The following is a 17,894-nucleotide window of genomic DNA, read 5'->3' as shown; positions in this document are numbered from 1 at the left end:
CACCGTGTGGTCACCAGCAGACAGCCTCTGTGGACTCCGGGTTTAACTCTCTTCATCAGCCGTGTCTGGGCCTCTCGTTTCTGTCCTAACAGAAGAAAAAGTCAGAAGGAAATTGTAGGTTTGGGGAATCCCTTTAACATTTACTTGTTGAAATGAGCAGGTTAGACCTTGTATAAAGAGGTTGTCTCCATAATCAAGTGACTATCACACCGTTCTGAACTACAGAATGTTGAGTTCAAAATTTATCTTAAGAAATAAACCTATAAACTTTGAAGATAATATCTAAATTTTTACTCTCCTGTGAAGTATGGACCATTTCATTTGACAAAATAGATGCTGTTGGTTTTTTCAGCAGAAATATTAACATTTCAAGTTAGATATTTAACTTAGGTTACTAGAAAGAGTGCTGCAAAATACCATATGAACTACGTATTAAAATGGGCGAGATTAACATTTTTATAGTATTGTACAGTTTCGTAATTGTTTCCCACACATTAGCCCGTGTTGTGTCACTGCTGTAAAACCTCCGTGTTCCAGATTATAGAGATTATATTATATCCTTCCCCATAATAGTATCTTTACCTCAATTATAAAAATAGTAAATGATGTTTTAAACTTACAGTTTTTGAGAATAATCGGAGAGGCAGAATTTCTTACATTGAAATGTTTTAGAATTTCTGCATGGTCCTTCACCTTTTTCACTAGTACTTTGTTTATATGTACATACCTAAAGCCATTTTTTAATTCCACAAAATACAGTTTACCTTAATACTTAGAGATGTGCTGTTCAGATTTTGTGACTTTTAAGTAGAACATTGCCAAGCAGAAATATTATTTCCTTCAGTAGACATGTTAGTGTAGAACATCTAGGGGTTAAAGTCTTCTCTGGACTCTTTGGTTCAAATAAGTCACTAGCCGGTCCTGTACTGACCTAGAAGACCCCACTGAGCTAGGGACACAGACAGGGACATCCTCGGCCTTTGTCATTTGTGTTCCAGTCCCACGTGCCAGAGAGTTCCCTTTCAGTGCTTTCCCAGAGGTATTTTTAGTTTGTATACAGACAGACTGTCTATGTATGTGTATATACACACATGCATACGTATGGATGTACGTGGTATATGTTCATGCATATGTGCTTAAAAGTGAAATAGACCCTACATTTGTATAAACTATGCATGCCATCTTGAAGAGTTGGGTGTGTGGTAGTTTAAGAACATATTTTAGGGTCGGATAGCCTGGGTTCTATAACTTCTTTACCTGAGTTTCCCCATTGGTAAAACTAGGATATGAAGAGCACGTACTTGTTAGGATGTTTTGAAGAAGCTGTAAGTGAGAGAAAATAGGAAACAAATCCCTCAGAGCTGTGCTCGGCACATAGTAGGCACTCGGCCATCCAAACAGGCTTTGACTGCTTGCCTGGAAGTAGTTTCCTGGTACTTTTTTGGCAGAGATCTTAGATGTTTTTAATGGGGTAACACCTGTATTCGTATAATGCTTCCACTGCAGAATTATTAGAAAACATGAGATAGCAAGAACAAACCAAGATCTGTTTCTGTACCTTTTAAATCTTTGCAGTAGTCAGACATGAGAGGAGATTAATCACTTAAAAAAATAAACATTGCTCCTAGGCCTCTTTTTAAAGAGAAATGGTAGCCTGCCATTAAGTTTCTGGATTCACCTCAAAGCCTCCATTTGACAATTTAAATCACTTAAATTTTTATTATGAAAGGAGGCTGTTTTCCTGATTCTAAAGAGAGTGCTCGCTTCGGCAGCACATATACTAAAACCTGATTCTAAAGAGATATTCTATTTGGGTTAAAGAAGATTAGATCTTTTAATTCTGTAGTTTTAGGAGAATTGGTTTTGATGGCTCTTTTATTTACATATGGATGCTGCATAGTAACAGTAACAGATTGGCCCTGTAACTACCCAGGGATGAGGGGTAGCTGGCTCTGAAATCAGCTTGTCCTTCCCATTCCCGGTGTCTGTGGTGCCTGCCTGCGCTCTGCTGTCCTTCCTGTGTTTATTCGGTGAATTGTTTTTTCACCTTGGACTTGAGGATCGCCATCCAGCAAGTGAATCCCGTAGTTTGCTGTGCGTTCAGTTGTAGCACAAAAGCCAGTGTGAGGGCTCTCAGGCATCAGAAATAAATCAAAGCTGAGCAAAGCTGAGCTCCTCTGAAACTTGTACCCTTAGTTTCCATTTGTTTCTGGAGCCACGTTTCAAAACAGGCTTGTGTTCCTATAAGAATACGAGTGGTGCCTCACCCCTTACCTTCAGCCACAGGGAAAATGTTTGATGCCATAACATTTTTCGCAAATTTTCATCCATTGGGCATTTTCATATTGATTCAACTCTCACCATTTTTAAAGTTTTAGAATTAAAACTATATATTAGTATGTTGCGTTAACTATAGCAATCGCTTTTCAGAGTCTGATTAAACATTTTGAACAGCATTCTTTCTGTTTAATCCTTTGTCTCAAGTTTTTTGATCATTTTTGCGTCCATTAAGGTCCTGTGGCAAAGAAAAGAGTGATTCGTGTAATACAGTGCTTTAGGGGCACCTGGGTGGCCCAGTTGGTTAAGCGTCCAACTCTTGATTTTGGTTGAGGTCATGATCTCACAGTTCGTGAGTTTAGGCCCCACGTCAGGCTCTGTGCTGACTGCGCAGAGTCTGCTTCACATTCTCCCTTTCTCCCTTTTTCTCTCCCTTTCCCCTGCTTGCTCTCTTTCTCTTTCAAACTTTTCTTTTAAAAAAGGATTTTAACTGCTCTAATTAGTATATCTGAAGAAAAGTAACTTTCTAAATAGGAGTATTCTATTTCATTAAATATTAAAATGAAGAAGATTGACTTTATGGTGTTATGAAAGTCAGGATTTTAAGACATGAAACAAACTATGCTAAAATTAGATTCAGAGAAACATGACATAAATATAGGGAGACATGTTACCTTTGTGGGTCTTTTGATTGTATTATTGGTATCCTTTTCTTACGGTCACATGTCTTTGATATTTAAATTGTTTACTGAATGCAGAACTTCAATGAACCATTATGGAAAATATTTAGATTAATGTAAGTGAGGTATGTTATCTTTTGAACAACACGAAGATGGTTCACGTACTGTTTAAGAGCAAAGGCCTTGAGGGAGTACAGATACTGAGGTGCTTCACTTACCAGCAGTGTGGCCTTGATCATGTTAATTAACTTCACTCTATGCTTTAATTTGCCCATCTATGAAACGGAATAGTAATACCTGCCTCAGTGGGTTCAGGGTTAAAGGATTTAGGTTTATTATTGGTTACTAGTTACCATAGTGGTTTTTTTTTTTTTTTAAACTACAGTGTTCATTTTTTTGTCTCATGCTTGTACTTTTGACATTTCCTTCCATTTGAATACTTGCTTTTTATTGTCTCCCGTGGGCTTATGTCTGTCCCCTTAGGTGTGAGATCTTTTGTGTGTCAAGGATGATACTGCAGTGCTAATGTTCAGTTGCCTTCCTCGGCAGTGACAATTCTGATCTTTAAATGACTAGTAACACCAGTGTTGACTAACTCTCCTTGCCCGACTATAGTGCTGCCGCTACTCCTTGTTTCTGTGGTAATAGATGAGGTTTGTATGGTCCTGTTATTGCAGCCTCCAGACACCATTCCAGATCTACTGGTGCCCTCTACGCCCCCGATGTGTATGGGGCCTCAGGTGAAGGATGAGTACATTTTCACTATCATCTGTGCATCCATCTCAGATTTTTGTCCTTTTCAGTTTCCATTGAATTGTAGATTCATGTTTTTAAATCACTTTGTTTTTATTTTAATTTGATTTGTTGGATAATAAGTCATTTGTGATTTTTTTTTTTAATTTTCCCCCAAGTAACTTTTTCCCCTCCCACAGCCTTATTTGAGTATTTTTCTCACTAGCAGATAGCCTTTTTGTGTATATGTAATCTAAGTTATGTCATTTCTAAATATGGAATTGTTTCATGTTCTCAATTATGTACTTCATCTTTGTACATGTTTTGGAAAAAAAAAAAACCAAAATGGTGGATGAAGTGTTTTAATTGTAAATGATGGTGGAGAAAGTAGTTGAGGGGGAGAATCCATCTCTGGCTTGTCTTTAAGTACCTCAGAATGCTGGGCACACAGTAGGTGCCTAACAAATATCAAATGACATGTCTTAGTTATAGAATGAAAACCTATGCTGAAGGAGAAGAGATGCTAATTGGAGAGTTTTTCCCTTGTAAACTGGTGTAGCTTCATAGAGCTCCCTAATCTTTACTGGAGTGAGGTTTAAGGTTTGTTCTGGACTATTCCGTGGCTCACCTGTATGGCTGAGATCTGCCTGACTGATAGAGCTGGATTAATTGCAAGGGCTGTAGATGTACAAGCCCTTAGCCAACCATGCTTTCTTCTGTTTTCTGGTCATAAATGTATCATAGCTCCTGTTCTTTAAATTTATTTTCCATACGCTGTCAGTAATTTAATTGCCTTTACCATTTTATTTGACCAAAAACCAAATGTACCCAGAAAATACAGAATTGCTTTTAAAATGCTTTGCCCCATTGGTTTTTTTTTTTTCCCCTCCCCTTAAGGATCTTAAAGTTTCCAGTGTGATGCTGTTACATTTATGACTCTCTCAAAGCTCTTTTCCTCCTTCTGATGAATTAGGTCCAGGGTATGGGATGAGCCAATCGAGCCGACTGTCGTCTTCTGTCAGTGCCATGCGGGTCCTGAACACAGGTTCTGATGTGGAGGAGGCGGTGGCAGATGCCTTGGTACTCTTCTCCATTTCCTTATCATTAGAGATATTCCAATTATGAAATCGATGTATGGGTAAGCCAGCCCACCAGCGTGGGAGAGGACATGGGAAAAAGCTTACGGATTAAATCTAGAAAGACCAGATATGGGCAAATGTAAAAAGCAGAATTGTATAATCAGTTTTTGGTCCTTATTAATTACTCAGTCAGAATTTTAAGCTAGGGCCAGAAGTAATTGATGGGATGTCAGGAATGTTTTGTAAATATGATGTTGTTAGTATGATGAGGTGTTTTATGCACTGGTGTATACTAAGGGCAGATGGGCACATAGATATGTGCGCTCCAAGCATACATTTCGTGGCTCGCCTAACGTTTGGAGTACTGAGGGGTTGTTTTAGTTGAGGCAGGATTTTGTTTAGTCTTGCTTGCTTGTGTTTCTGAGCTGAGAGAAGTACAACTTCCAGACAAATTATAATTAAGATGCCCTCCTGGTTCGTTATGCCTGAACACATTAAATAGTGAGGTTTAAAAGCATCACCTACACATCCATGGTAGTTTGTCAGAAGAGTACTGTGCATCTATCGCCAGTGTTTTTCTCACTTAAAATTATGAAGGAAGTGTCATTCGCAGCAATGAATATAATTGGCCTCTGCTAATTTCCCAAATCAGTATACACTTCTTCTTGCAAATTAAATTAATCCTGTCTATGCTGGAGAAGCATTTACTCAGTTTCTTACACAGAACTTTTATAAAAGTCCTCATCTTTGTTTTGAAATTTAAAAAAATACGCTCTGCCTTTTAAAACTGTATGTCACATCTTAACCAGTGTTGATATAATACAGTGTATGCCTTGTATATTTGAAAAAAAAGTTTTAAAAAATACCTACTGATCATAGCTGTAATACAAGACACGTAATCACATGTATAGTTCTGCTCTAACAGTCTGTATGTGCAGAATTTTCCGTTTACCTCAGCCATTTGATTAATTTTTTAATAAATAATATAACTAAGTAGGAACTGTGTTCTCTTGGACATGGGATATATTGATCACATCTTGTTCTGATGATCCGTCAAGTGCTTTAAATTTACTATTCCTCATCAGTGTATTCCTCAAATCAGGTTGCCTAGTTTCTTTTTAAATGGAAGAGTTACCAGTTAAATTGTGCTCACATAAATTTTATGAATTGAATGGGTTATTCTTAAACTATTACTTAAAATACCACTGTGCGTTTGGATTATATAAGGGGATTATATATTATTTAAGCCAGCAAGGCTAAAAGCCGAGTCCCAATCACTGCTTCTGTCTACTTCCATTATTTGCATAGCATAAATATTCCAGTTATAACTCTTAATTTCTAGGGAAAAAATTTATTAAGCCTAATTTGGACCTTGGGAAAATCATAGAAACAAAGTTAACATTGGAAACAATAAAAGGATCCAAATAGAAAGCAAATTTTAGTGTCTTTAGGAAAAGTGGTTATGGGAATATTCTGGTAGCTTCGGACTAAAGGGTACTGGCAAGGTTGGAGATCTAGCCTAGCCTGCTACTAAGCACTTTTTATGTATCTGTATAATAAAAACCTTACTGTTTCTGGTTATGGGCATTGTTTATGCCTGCTTCATTGTGCTGTTTAGCAAAATGTTCTTCATTGTTTTCAATTTTTCTCTTTAAAAATTTACTGCGCTCAGCTCTTAGGAGACATACGGACTAAGGTATAGACATTGCTGTTTTCTGACATCTTATGATACCATAACTTTGTTCCTTTGCTTCATCAGTTTAACAGATGACAGTTTTCTCTAAAATATTCCAGTGGAAGTAATAAGATCCTTTAATACATCCATTTTTCTGTACATATGATTATCAGTAGGGAGATACTGCTTGTGTCAAATGTCCTGTCGGGGTTCTTCTCCTTTAAGCTTGACTGCTCCCCACAGATGAGGCAACCGTTGACACTTATGTCTGTAATAAACTGGTCCTGGAGCCCAACACAGGACATAGCCCGTTATCCCGTCCTAAATTAAGCTGGTGCCACTAGATCAGGAAGAGGCGTTTATTGATGGAAATGTCTTTATAAAACTTGAATTAAATTCAAGTTTGTTTGTTTTTTAAGATTTTAGCCTTTGGAGAATTTATAGCCATCCAGAACTGTTTTAAATTCTTGTGCTTATCAACATGTTTCATAGAAATGTCTTCACTGCTCATTAGCCCAAATTCAAGTATCAGATTACATAAAGATGTATCTCCCATTCTTCCAAGGAAATTGCAAACTATTTGCTCTCTCATTTCATTTTTATTATGCAAGGTATAATTAGCAGTTACATATATTAAATGGTAAGCTTCACATATGAAGAAATCGAACCTAAATAGGCTTTCTTGCATTTATTGAAATAGAAGTTTAGACACATTGGGGAAAACATGACAGGCTCTCAAGGAGCTTGCCTCCTAAAAACAGTAGTAAGCAAAACAGATTCTCATCATTCTTTGTATTTTACTTCTCTAAGAGACGTGAGGGTTGGGTACAGGGAAAGAAAGAGTGGCAAGAGAAGCAGTAGCAGAAGTAAAAGGGAGACTAGATAAAGAAGATAAACAGGAAAAAATAGAAGTTCATATAGGAAACGTGTTTTTCTGACCCATTCTCATTCTTTAAAAAAGTAATATTAAAAAAAAAGTAATATTCCCTTCTTACCAACTCAAATTTACAGTAATTTTTGTTCATCTATAATATATACTAGTGGTCCTTTGGTTTCCATGAAAAGGAAAAAGAAAAGGGGAAAACCCACAATTTGAGCACTTCTCACTGTACATATGTGAACTTTCATGTAGTCTTAATTCTGTTTCTACTATATCCCGTCATTAAAAAATATTTCATCTTCTACTAACTTCTAAAACCTGTTCTCTGAAGCAAAACTAAATATTGAAAATAAAATCAGTTATCGACTGATACAACATTGATAATAATTTTATTATTACAGTGATTAGACGCATGCTTCGTACTGATTTTTAAACAAAAACCAGTCCTTTTGTGGTCAGTAGAAATTGTGAGAGTTCAGTGTATTCTTTTGGCTACTGCTGATGAGAGCCTTTATGTATGACAGAAAAAACCTGCCCGAAGAAGATACGAATCCTATGGAATGCATTCAGATGACGACGCCAACAGTGACGCGTCGAGTGCTTGTTCAGAACGCTCGTACAGCTCTCGAAATGGCAGTATTCCTACGTACATGAGGCAGACGGAAGATGTGGCCGAAGTCCTCAACAGATGTGCTAGTTCCAACTGGTCAGAAAGGAAAGAAGGCCTCCTGGGGCTACAAAACTTACTAAAAAATCAGAGAACACTAAGGTGAGCTTACTGTCTTAAAGTAATTGTCCTTTCAGGTTAGCACTTTCGACTTTGTTTCCGTAACACTTTCGAGGTCTTAGTAGGAGAACAGACTTGTTTTAAATTCAGAAGAGGGTATCAAAATAGTTTCCCAAGCCTCAGGGCCGTCTGCACTAGAAATTTTTACTTTAAAAAAAAAACTTTATTTATTTAAAAAAAAAAAAAAGAACTTTCTTCACAAATAGAAGTTAATGAAAAACGTTATTTTTGAAATTAAAAATAATAAAGTGTACATAAAATTAAAACTGACTGGTTTATTTTTTTTTTAAAGTTGACCAGTCTGTTAGAATTCATTCTTGATTCTAAGTTGTTCAGTGAGAGGAAAGAATGCTTAGGCTCACTTGAACATTAAGGAATATACTTAGTGTTCCTATAATATGTGAATCTTAGTGTCATACAAAGTGGAATTGGGGTAAATTTCTTTTAACAGAACTTTTTATTGGTTATTAGTTTCATTTGATTTGAACTGGTTTCCTTTCCTAATTGCTTTTATTTGCTTTTTTTTCCCCCTAAATTCTTTATTGTCTTTATCTTTGTAATGTTTTAGACTTTTCTGGCCAACCCCTTTAAGAACCTAGCTTCAGGGGCACCTGGGTGGCTCAGTCAGTTAAGCATCCAACTTTGGCTCAGGTCATGATCTCTAAGTTTGTGAGGTCAAACCCCGCCATTGGGCTCTGCACTGACAGCTCAAACCCTGGAGTCTATTTCTCTGTCTCCCTCTCTTTCTCTGCCTTCCCCACCCCCCCAACTCACTCTCTGTCACTCTCTCAAAAATAAAAAGTAAACATTAAAAAAAAAAAACCTAGTTTCAGATAATTCATAAGTTTGAGTGTAGTGGAAAATTAGAGGGCTGCTTCCTGACTTGATATCTGAAATCAGGGTTAGATTTACTAGCTGTATATTTCCTTTAGGAAGTTTTAGAACTATTTAATTTAAAATAGATGTTTATGTACTACCTAATATATTCTAATGTGTATATATCACACTTCATGAATAATTGCAATAAATCATTGGAATATTGTTCCTAGCCCCATCAAAATTAGGTTAATATTAGGTTTGGTATATCATTTTCAGTGGCAAGGGAGTAGACATAGTTTAGAAGGATTTTAGTTGTCAGGTGGCCAAATTTAAGAAAACATCTTAGCATTTAAAGGAAAAAAATCAGGGATACCTGGGTGGCTCATTTAGTTAAGCATCTGGCTCTTGATTGTAGCTCAGCTCAGGATCTCACCATTCATGAAGTCAAGCCCCACATCGGGTGTGTGCCATCTCCCCAACTCACATGCATGCTCTCTCTCTCTCAAAATTAATAAATAAAAACAGTTTTTAAAAAATAAAGGATAAAATTCATGTGCTAGGAATGTCATTTGTACAGTTTCCCCTGTCCTGCTACATTAAAGGAATTCAGTTGTATTTCTTTTCATGTAACTTTCAACTTTTAAGGTAATGTGGGTTGCAACAGAATTGTTGCATTTGATAAATTTGTATTTATTCCTGATTAGTAAGTCCCACAAGCTTTATGATTTTGAGGACTGGGTTTTTTTAGCCTTTCTTTTTATAAGAAGCTAATTACAACTAAGGTTACTTTTAAAGTTTCATTTTTGGGGTTTTGGGTTTGGTTTTTTTTACTTGAGAGAGAGAGAACAAGCCGGCGGGGGGAGGGGGGGACATAAGATCTGAAGTGGGCTTTGTCTTACAGCAGAGAGCCCAATGACTCAAACTCAAAAACCATGAGGTCATGACCTGAGCCTAAGTCAGACACTTAACTGACTCAACCACCTAGGTACCCCTAAGGTTACTTTTAAATGAATTCTTCTTACAGCAAGATATTAATTAGCTACTTTGTTATTTTGACAGTCGAGTTGAACTGAAAAGATTATGTGAAATTTTCACAAGAATGTTTGCTGATCCTCACGGCAAGGTATGTGTTAGTATTTAAGATTATTTATTCCTATGGGATGTCATTTGTGTTGCAATACACAGATGTATTGCAGAATAATAAAAAAAGGTAAAGTGATAGCAAAACACTGTAAGCCATTTTTGTTTTATTATTGCTCCAAAATAGTAATAATCTTTTCAAACACAATTGAAATCATTTGATATCATCCATAATTTAGAAATTGTTCACTGGTAACCATTTAAGCTTCTCCAAAGAGAAACTGGCTAAGACTGTATAAACTGAAGGATATAGTAACAAGCACAACTCACAGAGTTAGTCAAACTGAGTGTATTTGTATTCTAGAAACTTTTTACTATTTATGAAAGAAAAAAATTGGGGTAAGTTGAAAAAAAATGTTTCTGTGAACGTTTTATTTGTTTTCTTCTTTTGCAATATAATGTAAATGTATTCTTAAAAGAGCAATCGTGTAGAAAAGAATTGCCATTAAATAACACAAAAGCACAAACTACAGTGTTGGCCATAGTTTGGTAGTAACATTTAAAAAAGCATTTTATATATTGAAGTAGTCCATAAAAATTTTCAGAGCCTTGTTTAATTTTTAATGTTAATTAAAACATACTTAATTTTAGGAATGCCTGTCTGACTCAGTCAGAGGAGCCTGCGACTCTTGATCTTGGAGTCACGAGTTCAAGCCCCATGTTGGGTGTGGAGATTGCTAAAAAAAAATTTTTTTTAAACATACTTAATTTTAAATAGTGAGGCATAATCTGCATGTGTACTGTGAAATTGTGGTTCACAGGATAGTACTGTTATAAAATGTATTTGTTTATTCTGTTTTCAGTAATATGTCTGACAGTGGTGAAATTTTAAGTATTTTTTTTTTTAGGTTACCAGTTGTCTACATGAGAATTTCTAACCTAAGTGAAAGGGGAGATGTGGAAGGGAAATTATAAGAAAACTATTCATGAATTTTACTGTATGTTTTTTTTACCATCTTCACGTTATTGTTGCACATACCATTCTCATTTTTTTCTATTTTCGATATTTTCATTACTCGCAACACTAAAGATAATAAAATCGCATTTTATACATAAACTAAAATCCAGCTAAAGATTATAAACTGCTTATACTGTAAAACAATTTTCAAAGATTATCCTCTATCAGAAGGTATATTTATCTTATCCAAGAATACAAGATTCCATTAAAGATAAAGATTTAAAACACAGTGGTAAGCAGTTTGTTTTAAAGTTTACAACTGTCAGAGGCGGCTGGCTGGCTCCATGGTAGCGCATGTGACTCTTGGAATTGGGGACATGAGTTCAAGCCCCATATTGGGTGTAGAGATTATAAATAAGTAAGTACATAATATATGTACATCAAGTTTATAATTTTCAAACTGAACACGTAGATAACTATACCATGGTTTACTTCTATTGCTACTACTAATTATAGTTGTAGGATTCCCTTTAATGCAAAAATTCTGTAAATCTTGACCAAATTGGTTGTTGAAATATTTTCTTGACAATATAAACCAAAGGACAAGACAGCTGTGATCTGGATGGACCTGTTTTATATATAATATTTCAATAATTATCTATACAACCTTTAAAAATAGAATTGTAAAACATCTTCACTAAGTGGTAAAAGTCTTGTCGACTGGAAGGTATAAGAGCAGGGCTGGATTATTTCTTGAAGTCACAATTTTTTAATTTTTGTTAAGACAGTAATACAATTTCGTTGGGTGCTAGGATTTATGCAATAATAAAGAGAAATGCTTTTTAAAAGAGTCTCTTAGAGATCAATAGGGAAATTGAGTTTGGTGTCAGTAAAGGACCTGAGCCGGGCACACACGTTTGGCTTTCCTCAGTAGACTTGGAGAGCCAGCCACAGTCCTCGCCAGAGTCGTGAGGAAGAGGACTTTTTGGTTTTCCTTCATCAGGCTTTATAACAATATATAATTCTTACCCATCTGGTTTTGTTGGACTAAGTTTTCGGCTTTTTAGTTTAATGAAGACTTATTGGAGGATTTTTGGTAATTTGTTTCTGTTTGACTTTTCTTTGGTGATTGTCAGAAGCTCTGCCACTGAGGGAATTCATTAAGAATAGACTGATGGGGTTCCTGGGTGGCTCAGTTGGTTGAGCGTCCAACTCTTGATTTCAGCTCAGGTCGTGATCTGTGGTCTTGGGATCAAGCCCCGCATCAGGCTCCACACTGCACTGGGCATGGAGTCCTCTTGGCATTCTCTCTCCCCTTCTCTCTGCTCCTCCCCTGGTTGCACTCTCTCTCAATTAAAAAAGAAAGAAAGAAAGAATAAACTGGATATATAACCATAGTGTGCAGAGTTTAAAATGTCAGGGTTTGATTTGAACTTCCTGATATTATTAAAATGGCAGATTTCCCCCTCCCCATTTTATAAAGTGCCATTAGCTCCATCTTCAGGATCAGGCAGTGATTGTGATTTTCTTTACAAATACAGGGGTGTTTTTGTTTTTAGAGAAAGAGAATGAGCTGGGAAGAGGGGCAAAGGAAAGGAGGGGGAGGGGAGAGAGAGAGAGAGAATGAGAATCTTAAGCAGACTTCATGCCCAGCTTGGAGCCAAAATCAAGAGTCAGCCATTCAGCGAACTGAGCCACCCACTCAAGTACCCCTTCCCAAATACAGTTTTGTTTTTTATCAGGAGTTGACCATTTTGTGTTCTGTAAAGGGCAAAATGGTAAATATTTGCATCCATAATGATGTCTGTCAGCACCGCTCAACTCAGCCATTAAATAGCACAAAGGAATCTGTAGACACTGTGGAAGCAAATGAATGTGGCTGGGTTGCAACAAAACTTTTTGAACATTGAAATTTTAATTTTCATGTGTCACAAAATTGCCTTTTTATTTAATACGAAAGGCCTACTTTTTTTTTTTTTAAGTTTATTTGAGAGAAGAGAGAGAGAGTGTACAAGTAAGCAGGGGAGGGGCAGAAAGAGGGAAAGAGAATCCCAAGGAGGCACCACCCTGTCCACTCAGAGCTCAGTGCAGGGCTTAATCCCATGAACCATGAGATGATGACATGAGCCAAAACCAAGGGTCAGAAGCGTCTCCGGCTGAGTCACCCAGGTACCCCACAGATTGCCTTTAAAAAATTGTTTTAACCAGTTAAAAAATGTAAAAACCATTCTTAGCTTGCAAACCAAAGTTTGCTGATCCCTGTCTTTTATGCTTAATTCTTAGTTATTAACACTACAATAGTAACGTCTGTTCAAAAACCTCTGCAGGTAGAGCTCATGACACTGGTTGGAGGTTAGGATTCTTGAAAGGGAACAATGCACTGGCCCCGATTGAAACCAGCCGTGTGTATTCCACATTTTCCTGCCACTCTCCATTTCTGATCTGTGGTTTTTGTCTGTGTGCTCAGTGCTACATCGTGACCCTCCTCTCCTCTTTCTCTTCTGTTCTCCATGGAGACCATGTCCAGTAGTTCTCTCTGCACAGCTGCAGCGCATCCACCTCCCAACCTACCTCACGCCCCACGCGTACATCCTGGCTGCTTAGCTTACCCAGAAAATGGAAGCCATCAAGCAGAAACTCCTGCTTGCTGCCTCCAGACCAGCCACTTTACACAGAAGCTCATTCTTTCTACCTTTCCTCCTATTGAAATAGAAGGAGATGTCACCTTAAAGCTGTTGTTAGCCGCATTGACATGTATTCTATTTTTTGCTGATGTGGTCTTCTCAGCTTCTGGGAATTTCTCATAATTCCATTGTGCTGGCTGACATTCCTTTTTGTTTTTCAACTTTGCCGTCCGTTACTCAATGTGTCTTTTCTGTCACCTTAAGGAACGTGATGTGCCTGTGGTTGAGGTGCCCATGGTGGCTCACCCGGTCTCTCTCGAACCCCTGGTTGTACAGCACTGCTCTCTCGTTGTTTGAGCACTGGTGTTGCTTGCATTCTTGCCCCAGGCACTTGTCTTCAATTCTGTACCTTAGCAGCAGCTTACATTACCACTTGCTGGAACCCAGTGATGGGCAGACGTGTGCTTCCGGCCCCTGCTTTCTCCTGCACTGGCTTCGTCATGTGCCTGATGGTCCTCTTCAGCCTCAGTACTTCTGCGTTGCTTTATCTCATCAGGTGGAATCACCATTCCCTCATTGCTCGAGTGAGGAATTTGGGCATTGTTCTGGAAACTTCACTTAAACCTAGTCAATTCAGTCTTCTGAACATCTCTGTGTCCTCACTGCTAACTCAGCGCCGAGAGGTCTGTTGCCTGTTGCACCTCCTCCAGGCTACATCCTTTATATAAAAGATAAATCTTTTCTACTAGCCTAAAACTCTGCTGTGACTCCTCATTGTCCTTAGGAAAATGCCCAAACAATGCCTATCATTTTGCTTCTCATCCCTTCCTCACTCTCACCCCAGCCTGGACTATGCGCATGTCCCCAGAAGAGCCAGGCACTTTTTTCATAGTCGTGAAAAACGCTATCGGGGACATTTCTCTGTCTTCCTCAAGCCTGGGTCAGCTGTCCACTCTGAATTGGAGTCACTTAGCCATAACCTCAAGTGGCTCAAAAGCTCACAGGGTAGAAACTATCTGAAGACTTGCCCCCAGAATGGGCCATAGTATTCAGGAGACCTCTCGCACCATGAGCTTGGTTAGGTGGATTTTCCTGTGTCTTTTGAGGTTGAAGTCAGCAGTTCAGTCTCTGTTCACACCTTCTTGGTATGACCCAGCTTTCACGATAACCCAGAGTTGTTCGCACTTACGCGCCAGGTGATTGACACCACCTGCTGTCCTCAGCAGAAACGAGATACTTAGACACTTTGTGGGCAGCCCATCTGCTTTCATGTAGGATCTCTTTCTCCAGTGCCCAGAATGTTCCCCTCTTACATGTTTTACCGTAAGCATCTGAGTCCAGCTAAAGTATCAGGTGAGCTCTGGTGTACGGTGCCAACGCCCCAGGAAAGAGCACTCTGTGAACTCCATTGAAAGCGGTGCGGGACTTTTTCCTGGGGCAGGACTAGTGGAGTGTACAGGCCTAAGGTATCTGATGCCTGTAACTTGTTTTGTTGTTTTTACTTCAGATCCCAGTATGGGAATAAGTGATGACGTACCTATGACAGTAATTTAGAACATAAGCTACAGATGTCTGATTTAAAGCCTGTTAATAGTTTTCCAGAGAGAGCACAGCATGGTGCTAACAAGTGTGGATGGTAGAGCTAGGTTCCTGGGCTCAGATTCTACCTCCAGCACGTACTAGGCCTCCAAACTAAGGGTGGGCCTTAGTTTCCTAATCTGTGAAATCGAGTTAATAGTGATTAATAGTTAACAATCAATAGTACCTCATAAGATTATGAGGATATTTAAATGAGTTAATATATGTAAAGCCCTTAGAAAACCAAGCACTTCTGTAAGTTTTTTTAAAACTAAATTTAAATAAGTTTGAAAAGGTAAGGAGTTCAGGGAATATTTTCATTTTTGACTGCTCTAGAATCACTCTTCCCTCAAATGCAAGGAGTGTCCGATGCCAAAAGTTACCTTCTGTGTTCTGACATTTGCCTGTGAAAAAACTATTAGAAAAGAGCCACCTTCGCTGCGGTGCCTACTATGAATTGGCATTTTATGATCCATATAGTCCTACGTCTTGAAGTCCTGTCTTTGAGTCTTCAACAACTCGGGTAGGAATTTCATCTGTGCTACTAAAATGGGGCACAGTTGAGTGTGCCAGGCAACAGAAGTGTCCGGATCACACATCTTTCCTGGGCAAAACTTAAAGTTTGGTACAAACAGCTCCTTTTTATTTCCAGACAGCTGTGGTTGTTCTAAACCTTCCCAGAAGTCACTTGCGACTATATTGCTTCTGCAGAGGAAAAAAGAAACCCTGGATGCTGTGCTTTGGAAGTAAATGTTGGCACTCTTCAGAAATGGGGGGCAGGTGTCTGTTAGTCTTAGATTCTTTCTATAAGTTGAGCCTCAAGGATACTAGGGTCTGGAAAAGAAGTGGTTTTCTGGTTTTGTTTTTAAATTTCTTTTGCAAGGAGGTGAGGGAGAAACACAGGAAAATCACATACTCTTCTCTCACACTATTCATTTAACTCTTGTTTTAAAAATGATTTTGAGTTTATCACAAAACTTTGAAAAACATTTGTCACTTTTATTTTCTAAGTGTTTTTCTTCCATACAGGAACTTTGCATTGATGGCGACTAATTTGTGTGTTTTTCTTTTTTTTCTTTTTTTCTTTTTGCATGCTGTCCCCTGTGTTGGAACTCTCAATAGAGAGTAAGTTGGTTCAATATTTGTTGGAAACCTAACTTTACTGCATGACTGTGAAATTAACCCTTTTTCTCTATTTTCTCTCCCGAAGAGTTCATGCAGTGTTGGACCCTTTGCAATCCACGAAATGCTATTTGCAGTTATGCAAACTGTCATTCTGTTTGGAGATGTGCTTCTTAATCTACTAATTAATCTAATTTGATGATGTTCTTCTGTTCTGTATTTGATGACTGGCACACCTAAGATATAGTGAGATTAAGAAAAGACTGCCTCAACTGTAATAGTTCCATTGGTATGGTCATTTTCCAGTAAATTGCAATTGTGAAATACATGGAATTATAAACCTTCAATGGAAGGTTGGTTCCATTGAATTATTTGAAAAAAAAAATTCCCATGTTTTGCTATTACTAAAAAAATAATTAGTCCCAATCTCCCCATGTATACTTTCTCATCTATAAATGTCATCCCATAAAAGCAAACTGAACAGTTTATGGAGCTGTACTCTCAAATTTCTTTTATGAAATCAGATTTTTTACCCTAATATTAGCATATCTACTTTCCACTCCTTCAATTTTAGATGAGGTCATGGGAGTACCCTCCGCATCTTGCAGTGAACTCTGTGAGCAAGCAGTCAAGTTAGAAAGTTTATGTGAAATTCACAATACTTACTTTAGAGAGAGAGATGTGGGCATACCTGTTGTCACTTAGTAAGCACCATTGATAGGATTTAAGTATTTTGAAAGATAATAGTAGAATTCTCTATGTGGCGTGCTATAAATAACTTGTCTGCATTTTTGTTCATCAGTATTCTATCAAAAGAAATTTCTACTTAGGAGACTCAGAGAAGTCGTCTTTTTTTAAATTTTTTTTTTTTTATTTATTTCTAGGAGAGAGAGAGAGAGAGAGACAGCGTGAGCAGGGGAGGGTCAGAGAGAGAGGGAGACACAGACTCTGAAACAGGCTCCAGGCTCTGAGCTGGCAGTCAGCACAGAGCCCGACGCAGGGCTCGAACCCACGAACCGCGAGATCATGACCTAAGCGAAAGTCGGTCGCTTAACCAACTAAGCCACCCAGGCGCCCCTCAGAGAAGTCTTCTTGAAGAAAGTAGCAGCTCAGATCTTGTCAGGAACATAAACTTCAGATATGTCAGCATGAGAAGAAAGGGCCTCCTGGGAGTGACTGACATGCGTCAAGAGAAGTGGGAGATGTCAATGCGTATGTAGAAGGGAGAAAGAAGTTCATCTTGACTGGGATGAAGGGAAGAGCTTACATGCCCTCCCTTGCCAATGAGGGAAGAAAAGGGCTGGCTACCATTTACAGGGTAAATCTCCACTTAATAGAAGATCCTTACTCTTTAAGGAACTTCTCCTACACATTAATTGAACAACTTTTTATTCAGTCCTCAGCCTCTGATGAACTTGGAGCTTGGTTCTAATTGGTAATGCACAACTATTCAAAAATAGAGGCTTTATTCTCAAATGTTCTGTTTCAGATGGGAAGATAATATAAGTACAGAAGAATTTAAATAGCACCATAAAGTTAGTCCCACAACACACTGCAAGAAGGAAAGATCAGTGTCTGTGGTCTAAGAAACATTTTGGCTGGG

The 17,894-nt window shown here is 38.0% G+C and overlaps 1 protein-coding gene across 12 annotated transcripts in view; it reads left to right on the top strand.

Moving 5' to 3' along the window:
- Nucleotides 1-17,894, top strand: part of CLASP2 (cytoplasmic linker associated protein 2) — a 166,886-nt gene that overhangs the window by 101,703 nt on the left and 47,289 nt on the right. For 6 of the 12 annotated variants that reach the window (XM_077754289.1, XM_077754291.1, XM_077754288.1 and 3 more), the window contains 3 exons: nt 4,663-4,769; nt 7,848-8,092; nt 9,989-10,052. In XM_077754289.1, the coding sequence (XP_077610415.1) occupies nt 4,663-4,769; nt 7,848-8,092; nt 9,989-10,052 (416 nt within the window). Of the gene's footprint in view, nt 1-3,634; nt 3,698-4,662; nt 4,770-6,440; nt 6,465-7,847; nt 8,093-9,988; nt 10,053-17,894 lie in introns of all 12 variants that reach the window. The other 6 variants (XM_077754285.1, XM_077754286.1, XM_077754292.1 and 3 more) reach the window with 3 other exon arrangements.

The sequence above is a fragment of the Crocuta crocuta genome, unplaced genomic scaffold, assembly GCF_008692635.1.
Source record: "Crocuta crocuta isolate KB4526 unplaced genomic scaffold, BGI_CrCroc_1.0 scaffold70, whole genome shotgun sequence".
NCBI classification, from domain to species: Eukaryota; Metazoa; Chordata; class Mammalia; order Carnivora; family Hyaenidae; genus Crocuta; species Crocuta crocuta.
The sequence above is the reverse complement of the archived record's forward strand: the minus strand, read 5'-3'. Positions and strand labels throughout refer to the sequence as shown.